The sequence below is a fragment of the Podospora bellae-mahoneyi genome, chromosome 7, assembly GCF_035222275.1.
Source record: "Podospora bellae-mahoneyi strain CBS 112042 chromosome 7, whole genome shotgun sequence".
In the NCBI taxonomy this organism is placed as follows: domain Eukaryota; kingdom Fungi; phylum Ascomycota; class Sordariomycetes; order Sordariales; family Podosporaceae; genus Podospora; species Podospora bellae-mahoneyi.
In genome coordinates, this window is record NC_085886.1 from 1,937,115 (window position 1) to 1,954,708 (window position 17,594).

A 17,594-nucleotide genomic window follows, 5' to 3' on the forward strand; every position below is an offset into this window, starting at 1 on the left:
CTTGCCTGCCGCGGATTTGGGCAGGCGCCAAGATGCGCCGGTCAACAAAACAATTAGGCGGTGAGCCATTCTGCCAGAGCCCTGTGGGTCTCATCGGCACCCAGTGGATCCTCAGGGGTCATCAACTTGGGGAAGGGAGTGGTCATAGCTTCCTGCATCACTCCTCCAGCAGCAGGTGCGATAGAGCCTTCCAATGTTTTGGGATGCGACTGCCGTTGCCTGTCTATTTTCTATCCACAAACAGGCAAGAGCTGCCCTCAAGTGTCACACTCTATCTTTCCCTTCATAAATGAAAGAGCTGCCCATAAAACACGTTTCCTTTCCCACCACAAAATACCAACGGACAAACAACGTGGAAGCCTTTTAAAACTGAAGACTTTGGCGTTTCTCCCATCCGCTGCAGCACAAATGGGCTGCACTTTCTTCTCCCATCATCTCAATTTTAAATTCACACTTCTCATAAACCCAAGTTATCAACCCCTAAGGTTATCTCTCCTCCTTCCATTTGAACATCAGATCTCACAAGATAACACACACTCGGCCACCACAACAGAATTGTGTGTTGTATTTCAGACTCTGAACTCGCTGGGAACTGGACTCTCGGGTCCAATCCTGACCACAATCCACTTTCGTCCTGTCCTGGGTCAGATCTGAGCCAATCCTGGTCTTAATTCGATGTGGTACGGTCAGCTGGGACAAAAGACGCAATGGCACGTGTAAAGGGTTACAGCAATGAGCCTCTCAACTTCAAGGAGCTCGCCGGTAAGTGTTACATGGTTGCAGGGACAAGGCTGATGAAAGTAAACAATACACATGCTGACCATTGAAATGCAGCCCAGCTAGTCCATTCAACAGCCACGCAGCGCAAAGAAGCTCTTGACAGTATGCCTCTCTCGCTCTGTCCTGCATTTATGTTTATGTATACTGATTACCCTGACATAGGTTTGTTGGAGTTTTTCAAGACGGCAGAGAAAGGGGGGCCTCAGCCTCAGAAAGTGTAGGTCCCATACCTCAATCCACAGCATACCACAACTAATACAAAATTAGTAGTCCCTTTGATGACAAGTCGTACCACTCCATCTACGAAGCCCTCTTCCGATGCACAGTCTTGGAAAAGGCAAGCTACCTCACTTCCAAGAAATCAGCCAGAGCCAGTGCTACTGCCAATGCCAGACTCGAAAAGTGCGCCGAGGTCCTCAGGCTGGCTGTCCGCCATGGAACTTCACGGATCAAGCGCAAAACAGCCAGAGCCATCATCGACCACATCACACAGGTGCTCCAGGGACCCGATGATACCTACATCGCACCTCTGCTCAAAGATTATGCCAAGGCTTTGTGCACATTCCTTCAGAACTCGGCCAATGTCGAAAATCTCTCCGCCTTTTCAGGTGAGAGCTGGGACACTTGTGTCGAGTTTTGTGTCGAAGCTCTCTCTCGCTATCTCGAGGTAGGTGGGAATGATAGCGGCTCTCGCGCCTCCCCGGCGCCAACTCTGAGAGCATCATCCGTCGGGCTTTCATCCCAGGGCGGAAACCAGATTGGTAGTCAGGTCGCTCTAGACTTTTTGTCATGCTTGAATTATCTAATGGCTGCCCCAAATGCACCGGTACTACGACGGGCAGGGGAAATATCCCGAATCATTCTTCAGATTCTGCAACTACGCCAGATGAAAATAGGGGAGCTGCACAAAGTGGCCTTTTCTGCCCTCAACCGAATCTTTACTCGCACCCAGACCGACGACATTGCTCTTTCAAAGAGGCTTGTCATGACTCTGACCCCTTTGCTCTCTCATTGGTGGCAGCCGCGAGCCTTATCCCGGGACGCAATGCTGAATAGTATTCGCGATGAGATGCTCAAGACCATCTATGCTTCTCATCTTTATCTGGAGAGCATACTTCGGGAGTCGACAGACGAGTCTTGTCTTCAAGATGTGGAAGAACTTATGGATGCTCTTTGGTCGGACTACTCGAGGAGAGAAGAACGCGCAAGGCTTCAGCTTGATGATATCACTTTTACTGGAATGCTCCTCCCATCCGATCATCCAACCACTGGCGTCTTCAGCCTTCGTCCGTACAATACAGGAGGCGAGCAAAATTGGGCGCTTTTGGAGAATCTCGCCACCCTAGAGGCCATCTACGCCCGCAGCTCAAACAAGCCATTTTCGCAGCAAGAGCCCGAGAATGACCAGCCTCGCAAGAGGCGTCGAATGGTTAACACGCCAAACAGGCTCCATCAGAAACTCAAATCTCGGGATCCTGCAGTGCAGCTGACAGCGTTACAACTCGTGCCTTTTGTGAGCCGCCAGAAGCTGCTTACTATCGAAGAAGCCACAGAGGCCATCACAGACTTGTCGAAATGTGTCACGGCGAAGCAAGGTGTTGTGGCATCGTGGGCGATGATCGCATGCTCCAGCCTCACCTCCCATGAAGTTTGTCGAGATGCCTCCCTGTCTCACACCTGGAAGCAGTTGTGGCAGCTTGGTGTGCGGTCTGTCAGCCTGGCACCAACCACACGTGCTGCCTCGGTCTTCTTGGACTCCGTGATCAAAGCGTCCCTGATCCCGAGACATGAGTTGGCCGGTGATGTGAACCACATGATCATAACCGCCGATATCAGCGGCCCTGCGATCCTGGTTGACTCTTCTCTCAAGTTGATGCTGAGCCTCCTGCGTCTACGCAATACCATGTCACCCAATGCCAGCCAAGCTACGACCAGCCATGTCATCCGATGGGTTTTTGTCAAGTGGAATCCAGCTGAACTGAGCTATGCCTCACTTCATTCGGTACACACGGCTCCGTTTGATCTGGCCAACCTCCTGAGAGGCTGCTTTGGGATGCCGGCTTTGAAGATGGGGGCTCCTCTCCAGCTCTTTGGGGGAGCGATTGTACAGTTCTGGAAGAAGCAAAGTCAAGCCTATCCGCTGATGCGGTATCTGCTGCTTCTTGAGGACGAAACAACATCAACAACGACACTCATGGCTGAACCCGAGGATGTCATTCTGCCAGAGGAAGCGCAAGAACAGACGGTCGACCCAACTGGGTCGCACACCGCGAAGCGCCTTATCCTCGAGCTACTGTATCCTAAACTGGAAGAACTTCACCAGATCACCGAGTCGTGGCAGAAGCGCGGGTCGGATAGTGTTGCGCCAGTTGCGATATCTGCGGATCGGTTGCAGAGCATGATGCTTGCTTGTCTTGTTGGCGCCATCCTCCTTCCAGAACTAGTCAATCTTAACTCTTCCATGTCCAAAGATTTGGAGTCGACACTTTTTGAGGTCATTGACGGCGCCTTCCGAGTCATTCTCGCGGCTCCTCAAATCGATGAGTTCTTTGAGCTGGTGTTGACGACGGTGGTCCCGTTTATCCCGCCCTTTGTGGAAAGCCAGGTGGCAGCGCTCAGGAAGGAACAGTCTCACTTGTTGAAGCTGTACTCGAAGCTGTCGATTGCTCTTCAGGAAAAGGCTCAAAAGGAGGCTTTTGGACGGAGCATGGATGCTATGGACATTGACGACGAGTTTGAGTCCCAGACGAGCCAGAGTTCGGCTGTGTTAAAAGGGAAGACGTTGGCGAGGAGGGATAGTCTTTTGTGTTGGACCCCTGAGGCGTTTTATCTCGAGACGACGCTGAGGGTGCATTACCTGGAGATTATCAGGCAGGATGAGGGGGAACTGGGGCATGTACCTGAAGCGATGATGGAGCAACTGCTGAGTTTGGAAAAGGAGCAGTTGTTGACTTGTCGGGTGTTTATGAAGGAGTTGTTTTCTTGTGGGTGGATGGCGGGGTTGAAGGCTGTGGTGAGGGTGTTTGAGACGGTTGGGGGAATTATTTCGGAGGATGAGTTTTCGTGCTGTGAGGTGGCGCTTTGCACGTGCATTGATGTGATGGATGGGTTTATTTACTTTTGGACGGATCAGAAGTTGGAGGAGGCGATTGGGCGGATGGTGGGGGATCTGTATCATTACCTTGTCAAGAGCTCGCTGCCGAACAACTCGATGAGTCCGGTTGTGCAGGGGGTGTTTAGTGGGCTGCTTTTTCATATATTGGAGGTGAGGTCGGAGTATGCGGGGGATCTGAGGTTGCCAAGCGCGAGGAGCACGTTGTTGGGGGTGTGTCAGGAGGGGGGGATGGAGGTGAAGTATGAGATTGGGAAGGGGTTGCCGGGGGTGTTTGGGTTGTATGTGCTTAAGACGCACGATGACATTTTCCTGGATGTGCTGGACAGCTTGCCTACCGATCCGTCGATGGAGGAGGGGATCGCGTATAGGTTGTTTGTGTTGGCGGAATTGGCGTGTAGGTGGCCGACGCTGTTGAGGAGGTGTATTTATCACATCTTTGAGACGCCGGGGAAGATTGTGAGGAGTGTGAGGTATGCGGGGTGGTGTTTGAGGAGGATATCGAAGGAGTTGAAGTTGAGCGGGCCGGAGGAGCTGTTTCGGCTGTTTGCGCCGCAGCTGCTTTATACGTGGTTGGATGAGAACTCGATTGAGGATATCCCGTTTGAGATCTTTGGGTTCAAGAGCCTGCAGGATTTGCTGGCGGAGGGGCAGACGGAGGCGGCAGCGATTATGATTATGAGGGGGCAGGAGACTGAGGCGTTGGAGTTGGCCAAGATGCTGGGGTTGACGCTGCAGGAGCTGGTCAAAAGGAACTTTACAAAGATCATTGCGTATTGCATCGCGCACGATGTCAGTGTGCAGAGGGAGGAAGGGCAGATCACGGGGGAGAAGAGGCTGATCAAGATTCTTATTAAGGAAGGGTTTCTGGAGCAAATTCACCTCAATTTTGCCGACATTATTGCAACGTTTTTTGAGACCTTCGACCAGGAGGATCCGGTCGAGAAGGCGTTTAGACGGAATGAAGGGCTTGGGTATGCGGCGGATATTATCGAGATGATCAAGGAGTATGGCCATTTGCCTACGAAGCTTCCGCCGAATCAGCAACCGTGCTTTAGGGCGAAGTATCTCCCCATCGAGATGCTACACCTTTTGAGCAGAACGCCGTATGAGTTGGATCAGATTTGGACGCCGGCGTTGGTGGTGTTTATTGCTCGGAAGCTCCTCAACACCATTCACCCGGCCCTTGGCCCTCTTCACGCCTGCTCGGTTCTGCGCAAGATCAGAGTGTTGATCTGCCTTGCTGGTCCTACAGCACTTACCGCCTACCCGTTGGAGATGCTTCTGCACTCCATCCGGGCCTTCGTCGTCGACCCCGAGTGCGCAGACGATGCGCTGGGCATCACGCAGTACCTCATCATCAAAGGCTCTGACCACCTCAGCAAAACCCCATCCTTCTTCGCGGGCTATGCGCTCTCATCCCTGGCCGACCTGAGGGTATTTTTGGAATCCTCCCAGTCGAGCACAACTCAGGAGTCCCAGTTCCGAGCCACAAAGTCGAAAGCCCAGGTGTTTCATGATTGGTTTGGGAAGTATCTCGAGGGGTATGAGAGCAAGATTCTAAAGGAGAACCCTGAGCATCTCAAAGCTTTCAGGGCAATCACTCAGTCGGCAGCGGGGATCAGAGTCATGGGCAACGCAGAGAGGGGAACGAATGAGAGTAACTTGCTCATGGAGATCCTCAAAGATTGGGACAGGGCTGAGAGCGAGGGTGATGAGCTGCTAAATGAACCTGCTCGTGGTGTTGCCTTGAGGATGCTGTGTGGGCAATTTGGGCCTGCGCCGAAGGAGAGGGGGTTGGATGTTATTGGGGAGGATGAGGAGGCTGTCAAGTATAAGGGGGTGGTTTGGAAGAGTTGTATGGAGGAGGGAGGGATGGGGTTGAGTGGCGAGTACTTGGCCTGGGCGGGGAGGGTGATTGGGCGTGGGTTTGCCGCTAGTGGGGAAGTTCCTGGGGGGCTGTTGAAGGAGAGCAGACTGGAGGAGTATAAGACGTTGAGTTGTAAAGCGGGTGGGAAAGAACTAGGGAGTTCAGAGGAGGGGTTGCTGAATCTGATGGAGCAGTTGACTGTCAGCGGGGATTGTTTGACTGCTGGGCTGGCGGAGGCAGCACTGAGGACTGTGTTCAGTGACGCGGCTGCTGATAACTTCCAGGAGCTTGTGGCAGCTTGCCAGCGGAGTTTGAGTGAAGCTCTGGCGGATAGTTTGGATTGGGAGCCGTTCCGGACGCCGCAGTCGGATCTGGTCAAGGTGGAGAAGGTAAGGGAGCAGGAGGTGTTTAGTGGGGCGAAGTTGGGAGAGGCGGACTGGGCGAGAAAGTTGACGACGTTGTTGGCGCAGGCGGTGCCGGATGATGTTACGTTGAGAGTGCTGCCCCCGATATTGACCAAAGTCAAGGGGTTTGCGGAGCAGGCTTTTCCGTTTGTGATGCACTTGGTGCTGAGCTATCAGCTGGATAAACAGCAGGGGGTGAAGAGGCAGCTTTCGGAGGTGATGAAGGAATGGTTGAAGAACGAGGAGGGGGGGGCGAGGGAGAATGTGAAGTTGTTGCTCAACACGATTTTGTACCTGAGGACGCAGCCACTTGCCGGGGAGGCTTCCATTGCAGATCGGGGGCATTGGTTGGAGGTTAATCTGACGAGTGCGGCTGCTGCTGCGACGAGGTGTGGAATGTTCAAGGTTGCCTTGCTGTTTGCGGAACTGGCTTCGAGCGAGGAGTCGAGGGCGTCGAGGAGGTCATCGGCGATTAGGGAGGTGGAGGATTCGAGCGAAATTTTGTTGGATATCTTTGAGAATATTGATGATCCGGATGCGTACTACGGTCTGGCACAGGATGCTTCGCTGAGTACGGTGTTGGCCAGGTTGGAGTATGAGAATGATGGTGGGAAGAGTCTTGCTTTCAGGGGGGCGCAGTATGACAGTCATTTGAGGAGTCGAGATGCTGCCTCGAAACAGGATGGGCAGGCGCTTATCAAGGCGTTGAGTAGTTTGGGTCTGGCCGGGTTGTCGAACTCGTTGTTGCAGACGCAGCAGAGTCTGGATGAGTCTTCTAACTCGCTGGATAGCACTTTTACAACGGCGAGGAGGCTGGAAATCTGGAATTTGCCGGCGCCGGCGACAAATGATAATTGGGCGGTGACGGTGTATAGAGCGTATCAGAGTATGCACCAGGCTTCGGATATTGAGGCTGTCAGGGGTGTTGTTCATGATGGGCTTCGGGGAACCATCAAGCACTTGACCAGCAAGAGTCTCAATACGACGAGCATGAGGCACCAGCTGGGTGTACTGGCTGCTTTGGCGGAACTAGATGATGTTCTCAGCATCACTGACCCGGCTGAGATGAAGAGGGGACTTCAGATGTTTGAGACGAGGTCGAAGTGGATGATGAGCGGACGGTATGAGGACGTCAGTCAGATCCTTTCTTGTCGGGAGACGACATTGAGCATGTGGAGCCAGCATCACAATTTGAGAGCGGCAACTATCCCACCAGCAGATGCTCGGTTTGCTCAGATTAAAGGACTGCTGCTGTCGTCTGATATCTTCCGTTTCCACCGACAGCACCAAGAGACGTTGAATTTGTCAACCACACTCACCGATCTGATCCAGCCAAGCGAGGCTATGGGGCTCAATGTGGATGCAGCTATTCGGATGGAGGCGGCGAATTCACTGTGGGATCAGGGGGAGATGATTTCTTCCATTAGGATGCTGCAAGCTATTGACAAGGACTCGTCGTTGAAGAAGCAGACGATTCCTGTCAGTCGATCGGATTTGTTGGCCAAGATTGGGTTTCAGGTCTCGGTTGCTAGGCTGGAGAGCCCGGATAGCACACAGAAGAAGTATCTTGAGCCGGCGCTGAAGGAGCTCAGGGGCAAGAATGAAGGCAAGGAGGCTGGACAGGTGTTTCACCAGTTTGCCATGTTTTGTGATGAGCAGCTCCAGAACCCGGATAGTTTGGAGGATTTGGCACGGCTGCAGAACCTCAAAAAGGGCAAGAGTGATGAGGTTGAGCAGCTGAAGCAGTTGATTTCAAGCTCGAGGGACTCGCAGACGAAGAACAGGTACTCGAGTCACTTGGCGAAGGCTCGGCAGTGGCTCGATTTGGATCAGCAGGAGTTGAGAAGGGTTGAGCAGTCGAGGACTGAGTTTGTGAAGCTCAGTTTGGAGAACTATCTGCTATCTTTGGCCGCTTCGGATGAGCATAACAACGACGCGCTGCGGTTCACGGCTCTTTGGCTGGAGAGGTCGGAGGAGGATGCTACCAATGAGGCGGTCAAGAGGTACATTGGCAAGGTCCCGACTCGAAAGTTTGCGCCGTTGATGAACCAGCTTTCGTCTCGGGTACAGGATCAGAAGACTCTCTTCCAGAATGTGCTTATTGATCTCATTTATCGGATCTGTGTTGATCATCCTTATCACGGGATGTATCAGATCTGGTCTGGGGCGAGGACAAAGGTCAATAAGGACGACGATGTTGCGGTTTCCCGGCAAAAGGCGACGGATAGAGTTGCTAAGGCACTTACCAGGGCCGAGGCGGTGTCTGCCATCTGGCCGGCGATTGACCAGACAAGCAGGGTGTACCATATGCTCGCCATGGATCGGGACACGAACAGGTTCAAGCAAGGGTCCAAAATTGCCATCAAGGACTCTCAGCATGGGCCCAGCTTCCTCACGACGTTGTCAAAGTATAAGATTCCGCCGCCGACCATGCAGATGGAGCTGTCGCCTACGTGTGATTACAGCCATATCCCGATGATTGTCAAGTTTGATCCTTATATGGCTATTGCTTCAGGTGTGAGCGCGCCAAAGATTCTGACGGCGATTGGGTCGGATGGGAGACGGTACAAACAATTGGTCAAGGGGGGTAATGATGACTTGCGTCAGGATGCTATCATGGAGCAGGTTTTTGCTGCCGTGTCGGAGTTGCTTAAACTTCATCGTACCACCCGCCAACGAAACCTCGGCATCAGGACGTACAAGGTTTTGCCGCTGACGTCCAGTTCGGGGTTGATTGAGTTTGTCTCGAATACTATACCTCTGCATGAGTATCTCATGCCCGCTCACGAGAAGTACCACCCCAAGGACCTCAAGGGGTCGCAATGCAGGAAGGAGATCTCGACGGCGCAGACAAAGACTACTGAGCACAGGATTGCGGTTTACCGCAGGGTCACGGAGAAGTTCCACCCGGTGATGAGGTACTTTTTTATCGAGTATTTCCCCGACCCTGACGAGTGGTTCCACAAGCGCACCGCCTATACGAGAACCACGGCGGCGATTTCCATGCTGGGCCATGTGTTGGGGTTGGGTGACAGACATGGGCACAACATCCTCCTCGACACCAAGACTGGCGAGGTAGTCCACATTGATCTGGGCGTGGCGTTTGAAATGGGAAGAGTCCTGCCAGTCCCGGAACTGGTGCCGTTTAGGTTGACGAGGGACATTGTCGACGGGATGGGAATCACCAAGACCGAGGGTGTGTTTAGGAGGTGCTGCGAGTTTACGCTTGATGCGCTGAGGGAGGAGGCGGGGAGTATACAGACTGTTTTGGACTCGCTGAGGTTCGACACGTTGTATCAGTGGAGCATTAGCCCGGTGAGGATGGCCAAGCTACAGCAGAATGCGAGGGAGGAGGAGGATGGGGAGAATGAGGAGAACGAGGAGGCGGGGGGGGAGAAGAAGGGGGTCAAGGGGAACGTGAACGAGCCCAGCGAGGCGGATAGGGCGATTGAGGTTGTCAAGAAGAAGCTGAGCAAGACGTTGAGCGTGATGGCGACGGTGAATGATTTGATTGAGAAGGCGGGGAGTGTGGGGAATTTGGCGGTTTTGTATTCGGGGTGGGCTGCTTATGCTTGAGGAACATATGAAAATCAAAATAAGGGGGCATCTTGGTGGATTTCATGGATTGATATTTTGGGCTTGGTATGAGGCGCAAATGATTAGGATGATGTACCTATGTAATGAGAATGCAGGCACGGCCAAAGATGAATAAAGCTGTGGTAATTATCTTGATATTTTTGATGTTTGCTTTCGAAGGCATGGTGGCTCTCGAATGATAGAGGTCAACCGCCTACACTAGACTGTATGAAAGTTATCCGAAGAACGAATTTGCACCCGAAGTATGTAAAACATCCCTATCCACTCGTGTCTCACTTCCAAATCACCGCAATGATCCACCTACTATCACTTCTGCAGCTATATCTCAAGCCAACCGAGAAAAAGATCCACAACATCTCAGCCATTGTCACTTTCGCAACTATCACCAAGCATGTCCTTCCCACCAGATCATCTCCAACAACACACCGCACTTCCCCCCTCCTCTCAATCCAAATCAATAACCTCCTCACTCCCCATCTGCTGCTGCTGCTGCTGTTGCTGTTGCTGTTGCTGCCCCCCACTAATAGGTAACAACCCCCTCCCCAACTCCCCCTCGGTCGGATGCAACGCATACACCCCCGCCTCCGACCTCTCCCCATCAAACACCACAAAGTTCTGAATCGGCTGCTGCGTCCTCCCAAGCACATTAATCACATCCTGCGCCAGCTGCCCCCCCAACACCGCCGCCACAGGCGAGACCTCCCCCCCAATATTCTGCAAAAACGCCCTCAACGTCTCGCTCCTCAGCGTCTCAGCCGGCAGCCCAAGCGCCTTGTGCTGCTCCCCGCACAAAATCGTAAACTGCGCCAGTTGCGCCTTATCATTTGGGTTGGGCCGAATGCCAAACTGCGATTCAAACTCCCAGAGCCCTCGCAGACAAGACAAAATAGGGGTGACCACTTTTTTGCGGCGGGGGGATTTGAGAATTTCCGCTGGGAGGGGGGAGGAACTAGCCAGTAGCCATGTTGAAAAGAGTTCTCGTTTTGTGACGTTTTCGACTTTGGGGTCGTTGGGGTCGGGGCTGGAGGAGATGATTGATCTTGTGGGGGATTCCGGTCCTACCACGGTGGGGACGTTGGAGATAGATCTTGAGATAATGAAGTCGTGCTCGATGAGGTCCGAGAACAAGAACCCGTACATCCCGTGAGAGCCGGCCGCGTAGAATATGCGGTTGTTGAGGCGGGTGGCTGTGTTGATTAGGTTTAGGGTGGGAGCGTCAAGGTCGGTGGCGATGATGATATCAAAGGCGGAGAAGTAGGAAGGGGGTTTGAGGCGGATGTCGAGGGTGTCGATGTTAATACTAACGCGGGGGTTAAGGCGTTGAATGTTGGTTGAGGCGGCGATGGCGCGGTTGGTACCGACTGGGGAGCGGTCAGAGGGGAGGAAGAATTGGGAGGTGACGTCGGAGGGTAGGACGGGGGAGTGGTCGCAGAGAGTCAGGGAGTTGATGCCGGCTAGGACGAGGTTTTTGGCGATTTCGTTGGCGAGGGCTTTCATTGTTATAAGGAGAATATTGGCGTTGCGGATGGATTCTTGGGCTTTGAGACCCCAGAGGCGGATTTGTCGGTCGTAGAGGGCGATTTCATCTGGGATGGGGGTTAGTAACTGTAAGATGTGATGGGAGAGAGGTGAGAACTTACCTGCGCTGATGCCATTTGATATGGTCGAGGTGGGTGCTGGAACAGACCCATTGGTGTTCTTTTGCATCACAGGAACTGTGAGATTCTGGGTGTTCCCAGTGCCATTGGCGTTGCCGGCTGGTTCGGAGGTTGGAGCCTCCATCGTGGCCAGTCCTCAAGCGAGTTTCTCGAGCTCGTCGAGTCGATAATTGAGGTTGGAGATGATGGTGCAAGAGAAGAATCGAAATGAGAAGCCGCAGAGAGTCAAGGAAAGTCTGGAGTAAAAAACCCCAACGCCAGCTCCAAGCCAAAGGAATGACGATCAACAACTCCTGAGAGAGTGAGAGAGGTGTTGGCGTGTGTCTCTGTGTCTGAGGTTGAACGTGACAGTTCGCGTGGCTGCAGGTTGTGTTGATCACTCCAGGCAAACGGTGCAGCCTTGTGGACCAACCAGAGACGGAAGGAGGGAAGGGGTTCCTGATAAGCTCGGCTCCCGTTTCTTGTGGTTATCTTGCTCTTGTTTCTTGTTTCTTGTTTCTTGCTTCCCTGTGTCGCCAATTTGCAAAGTGTTTCTCGTCTGTACTGCCGTCTTCCGTAATCCCTAGTCAAGAGATGGTTTTAACGATGGTGCCGGGATTCATGGGGACGATGCACGGCTGCGATGCCAGTGTGGCTTGGCGTGACGCGGGTTTAATAAGTACTTTTGTGCCCATACAAAGAAGTGTGACGTTGCAGGTACATGCTACCAATTAGCCATTCATTCTCTCAAACCCCGCCATTTTGAACTGGACAAGCTAAAGGAGTGAACGGGCCCTTTGCTGTCGCCTCCCACCAAAAAGGCCCCAAGATGCCCGTTTCCTGACGTCCACACAGCATCCACTGCACTTCTTCTGCGCTTCATGTGTCCACTTGACCCTGCGGATTGAACCTCTTACTCTTTTGCTCCTTTTCTCTCTGCAACAACTCAGCTCGACTCTCTTCTGCTGTTCATACCAAGGCCGACCCTCGACTCTCTACTGCTGCTGTTTTCATAGCGTGCTTTGCGACAGTCATATCACGCTTCTTGCTGCGGTCATCAGTGCCTGTGCCTTTGTCGCTTTTCATGGTGAGTGTTGCCTCCGACATAACCCCCCCCTCCCAATCACCCTCGTCCCTCCTGGCCCTCTGTTTGGGCGCCCGGCCGCCTGCTTGATTGCCTGGGAGCCTGCATATCCAAAACTGCCCAACAGCCTTGTTCGAGTCTTTCAGGGCAGATGCATTTTCATTCTGACCAAAACCCGCAGTCTGGCAACTCCTCGCAGCGCAACGACCCATTGGATGATTCCAGGCTGTGGTGGTTTCCACGAGTGCCCAGCAGACGAGAGCGGATCCCTGGTGAACGACGCCGTACGGCTCCAACCACAACCACAACTACGTCTGGAGAATTTCATAGAGCTATAGCGAGGTATAACCGAAACATTGAACGGGTCCGCCGGAATCTCGACGCTGTAGAAAACCGACGTTATCATCCGGAAGCCAGCATGTCCTCAGCTGATAGGGACCTGCGACGAAGATTCAATCGTGATCCGCCCACTACCAACGACCCGCCCGCAGTCCCCGGTGCTCCCTCACTCCCCCCTCTCCGGTCTCTTGGCTCGAGAGCTCGACCTGGCATGGCGTCGGGGTCAGGCTCACGATCAAGCCGCTACCGACCCGAGCGGTTGCTCCGCGCCACCAACTTTGATTCCCGCATCAATAATACTTCTTCGCATGTCGTCTCCGATGAGCATCCCGACGCCAACTCTCACCTTCGCGCCCTCTTGGACTTGCCCAATATCGGCACCCTCATCTCACCACTGGCTCCCACGAGCATGACGCCTACATTGTACAGCCAGGACCCCGAGGACACCCGTCGCACCAAGCGGCGAAAGCTGGACAATGACAAGGTCGGTCCAAAGTTCAAGGGGTTCCATTATGGACATTATGGACAGTTGGAGCCCGGCAGGTTGACCATGGAGATTGTGAGCTGTGACGGGGGGCTCTATCAAGAATCACTACAATACCCGCCGGAAAATATCCTGAAGAATGACGATTCAGTGTACTGCACCAAAGGCAATCGGTGCAACATCATCCTGAGGCATACAGGCGGGACCGTTTTCAGCCTTACCGAGCTTGTCATCAAGGCCCCCGGATCAAGCTACTCATGCCCGTATGTCTCTATCGATCCTCTCCACATATCGCATACTTACACCAGGAACAGGGTTAGAGAAGGGATGGTGTTTGTGGCCATGAAGTCAGACGAGCTCCTCACCCGCACAGCGCAGTATCAGATCCAGTATCTCCCCCCGCAAGAAAGGACAAATAACACCCTAGTATATTCGGTCCGTCATGAGGAGGACGGTAGTTCCATCACACGCCTTCAACCACCAGTGCGGGAATTCAGCTTTGGTCTGGATGACGATGAGGACTATAGAACAGCCCAAATCCCGCCAGAGTTTGCTGTACCGCCACCCCCGTTCAACATTACGACAGAATGTACCGACGATGGTAGCGGCGACGATGATGATGGACGTGTACTTCCCCCGCATCTCCGGTCACGTAACAGAAGGACGCCGAACCGTATAGGGTCACTGCCATTTGAGAGCGAGAGCAGCGAAGAGGACCGAGACCCATGGGGTAACCCGTCCTCGGACTGGAGAGCTTTCGATAACTTGACTCGGCGTCGATATACCGCTCGCGGTGGCGGACGGCAGCATGAAAGTACCAGCAGGACGACGTTGGAAGAAGCCCAAGAAGCTTCGCAAATCGCAACGCAAGAGGCGGTACGGGCAGTTGGTGGCGAGCTCATGGCACCGTTGGCACACTTCTTTATCGAAAAGGATAAGAATAAGTGCACCATTCGGTTTGATCCGCCAGTGAGCGGCCGTTTTATACTCCTCAAGATGTGGAGTCCTCCACAGGACCTGTCTGATCGGTCGAGCAATATCGATATCGAGGCAGTGGTTGCCCAAGGATTTGCCGGGCCAAGGTACTTTCCTTCAGTAGAGCTTGCCTAAAGACCGGGAGAGGGATCTCGGTGTTTGGCTCATGGAGCTGTGGGATATACTTGTAGATGCATTTTGGCGGCGAATTGGCATACAACCGGAACCTCTGGTGGACTGGAGGAAAAGCATTGGAAGGGGTGTTGACCTGCATGATCACAGCATCATGAAGTTACTTTGTTCTGCATTTGAAGTTTTCCATGTGACATGGCGAGCAGAAGCCTGTATAAGACATGAGGGTATGCAGTGAGATGAATAAACAATCATTTGGCCTTTGGGAGTGTCTAGCAACATCAAACGTACACAACCCTGTACCATTCTACATACATTTACTAAAGATTAACATCCTTAAGACTTTTGGGACCAATCAAGGCTATTTACCAGTGATTCATGATGAATTGCGGCATTGAGTCACTCGCCTTTGGGACTGGGTGGCGTATGCATTACAATCTGCCTTAGCCTTGCCAACCCCCAGCCCGTTGAGTCATCATAAGTGCAGGCGAAGCCGAGAATGGTTTGGCAGAAGGCGATGAAAAGGCAAAGTATGAAATGATTTGTGATGATGAGAGTGACCAGAGAAGATTAAAAAGACTATGCTGCTCTGCGTTTTCGCTCCTGCGATTAGTTTAAGCCTTGGCTGGAGAGCACAGTCTGTTTAGCTATTAGTCACCAGGCGGGACCACTATTTGGGTTGGGGCCCCACTTCCTTCTAGGTTTCTTGGCTGACCGACCAGGACCCCAGAATGATATATTTTCTTCTCGGCCGCCCTGTTTGCTTCCACCATCCAACAGAGCAATCCAAGCAAACTCACCACCAGCCTTCCACCGCAGCGCCTCTTTTTATCGTATCAAGTCCGGCACTTTTTCGATACCTGAGGTTTTTTTTTTTAAAAAAAAAAAAAGAAGGAATCAGAGAAAAAGGAAGCAAACATGGCTGTCAGAGCGCAATTTGAGAACTCCAACGAGTAAGTGCTGCATGGAAATGCGATGCGCATTGCGATGCAATTTTTCCCCACCCCACCACACCTCTATCGCTATCTTCATCATGGAGGAAAACCTGCCCCGCGGCGACGACAGAGCGAGCTATAGGGGTTTTGTCTGGTCGCATTCATATGGGACAGCTTAAGAGCATTGTTGCCTTTGGACTCGAATATCTCGAGGGGAGTGGGATGTTGCCTATACTCAGACATTGGGGTCTAAAGAGGGGAAGCGCGGGGTACCGAAACAGCACAACAGCATGCAGACTTCACAAGCCACACGGGCTACTTGTTCAGAAAGAGGGCGACAGACGGCTAACGTTTTATTTTACAGAGTTGGTGTTTTTTCCACCCTCACAAACTCTTACGCCCTCGTGGCGGTCGGTGCCAGCGAAAACTTCTACAGCGTGTTCGAGGCCGAGCTCCAGGATGTCATTCCCATCTGCAGAACGACGATTGCCGGCACGCGGATCATTGGGCGGTTAACAGCTGGGTATGTTGTCGACTCTCTCAACATATTCTAGTCCTGCGACTGAGCTAACAATGAAAAAAAAGTAACCGAAAAGGTCTTCTCGTCCCCACCACAACCACCGACCAAGAACTCCAACACCTCCGCAACTCCCTCCCCGACGAAATCCGCATACAGCGCATCGAGGAGCGTCTCTCGGCCCTCGGCAACGTCATCGTCTGCAACGACCACACAGCCCTCGTCCACCCCGATCTAGAGCCTGAGACGGAAGAGATCATCGCTGATGTCCTCGGTGTGGAAGTTTTCAGGCAAACCATTGCCGATCACGTGTTGGTGGGCACATACATGGCGCTGAGCAACCAAGGCGGTCTGGTGCACCCCAAGACGAGCATTCAGGACCAGGACGAGCTGAGCAGCTTGCTGCAGGTACCTCTTGTGGCGGGCAGTGTCAACAGAGGTAGCAATGTTATTGGAGGCGGCATGGTGGTGAATGACTGGATGGCGGTGACGGGGTTGGATACCACAGCGCCGGAACTCAGCGTGATTGAGAGTGTGTTCAGGCTGGGTGAGGGTGCGGCGCCGGGGGCGATTAATACGACCATGAAGGAGACGATGGTGGAGTCGTTCTACTGAGGGGTTCAGTTCACTGCAAAAAGGACATGGCTATGGTTTTTGTGGTAGCGGGTGGTTTTGCCTCGTGGTAGGATGGTCAACACTGAATAGATGGCCGACGGGGGAGGCCCCGAGTGGCGTTAAAAGATACCCAGTCATCACCAACTACCTGCATTTCAACATGTGTGATGTGTAATGTATGTCTCAATAGTTGGTGTTCGTGGCAGTCAGCCTCGAGAAATGAGACATTCCTGCCCAAGCATCAGAAGCATGTGAGCTAGACATGCCCTTTGAGTTCTACCAGTATGTGAGAACTGCTAAATTTTGCACCTCTACGACCTCCTCTTTCTATGGCAACAGAGAGTTGGATCACAGCTTGCTCAAAGCTCAGGTTCACTGGGCTTTAAAGTTTAGGCTAGCCTCAGGGCAAGTCAGGGCCCGACGAGCCGTTGCAAGACCAGCGGGGACGTTTGTCAGGACAGATCGGACAGACTGCGGTTCCACGTAGGAGCGTTGGATTGGTTTAAGCAGTGATGAGAGACAGAAGATTCGTGGAGGGGGAAATGTGTAGAAATAGAGTGGCTGGATATGAGAGATAAATTCTTCGGCTGAACCGGTGATAACCGAGTCAGATAGTTGCAGGATAGATCCCGAGTGATGATATTCAGCTGAACTGAAGAGAGGTGATCGTGGGGTTGATGGCTGGGAGTTGAAGGTCTTGGGAGAGGTGTTAGTCTTGGCAAAGGCGGTCAGCCAGAACCCTGGAAACGAGATCCCCGAGAGAGCGAGAGGCACTGACGGTCGACCACATGCAAGGAACGGGAAAACTTGTTTTTGTAAACAAGACAGCTTTGGGTGGTTTTCTTTTTTGTCGCACAACCACTTCTTGGACTTTTTCTGATCTTTTTGTTTTACTTTTTGTGTTGCCGCGGAGAAGAACCAGAAGCTCGAGGACGACAGGTTATCCTGGTTTTACTTTTCAGGCCCCCAGCCATACACAACCATATCTACTGCGTACACAAACCACCACCACACCCAACCTCCTACGACCGCGTTTTTGCATGCAAGTTGAGGCTCCGCTTGCTCAGAAAGGTTTTGCTGCCGCCGGCGCCGGGCTGGGAAAGATCCCGGGAA

General features: G+C 52.8%; 4 protein-coding genes across 4 annotated transcripts; 3 read left to right on the forward strand and 1 right to left on the reverse strand.

Moving 5' to 3' along the window:
* Nucleotides 1-168: 168 nt before the first annotated feature.
* Nucleotides 169-9,853, forward strand: TEL1 (Serine/threonine-protein kinase tel1). Its single transcript, XM_062882309.1, has 4 exons — nt 169-762; nt 835-882; nt 943-997; nt 1,048-9,853. Exons 1-4 carry the CDS (start codon nt 708-710, stop codon nt 9,740-9,742), a joined length of 8,853 nt encoding a protein of 2,950 aa, XP_062728338.1. The 5' UTR covers nt 169-707; the 3' UTR covers nt 9,743-9,853.
* Nucleotides 9,836-12,085, reverse strand: AOS1 (E1 ubiquitin-activating protein aos1). The gene is made up of 2 exons (XM_062882310.1): nt 11,404-12,085; nt 9,836-11,349 (listed from the first exon to the last, which is right to left on the reverse strand). Exons 1-2 carry the CDS (start codon nt 11,543-11,545, stop codon nt 10,208-10,210), a joined length of 1,284 nt encoding a protein of 427 aa, XP_062728339.1. The 5' UTR covers nt 11,546-12,085; the 3' UTR covers nt 9,836-10,207.
* Nucleotides 12,086-12,214: 129 nt separating this feature from the next.
* QC761_707620 (uncharacterized protein) lies at nt 12,215-14,763 on the forward strand. The gene is made up of 3 exons (XM_062882311.1): nt 12,215-12,487; nt 12,666-13,570; nt 13,622-14,763. The coding sequence occupies exons 1-3, from the start codon at nt 12,485-12,487 to the stop codon at nt 14,415-14,417; spliced, it is 1,704 nt and encodes a 567-aa protein (XP_062728340.1). The 5' UTR covers nt 12,215-12,484; the 3' UTR covers nt 14,418-14,763.
* A 235-nt stretch (nt 14,764-14,998) lies between these two features.
* TIF6 (Eukaryotic translation initiation factor 6) lies at nt 14,999-16,570 on the forward strand. Its single transcript, XM_062882312.1, has 4 exons — nt 14,999-15,092; nt 15,145-15,367; nt 15,714-15,872; nt 15,935-16,570. Exons 2-4 carry the CDS (start codon nt 15,333-15,335, stop codon nt 16,479-16,481), a joined length of 741 nt encoding a protein of 246 aa, XP_062728341.1. The 5' UTR covers nt 14,999-15,092; nt 15,145-15,332; the 3' UTR covers nt 16,482-16,570.
* Nucleotides 16,571-17,594: the final 1,024 nt, after the last annotated feature.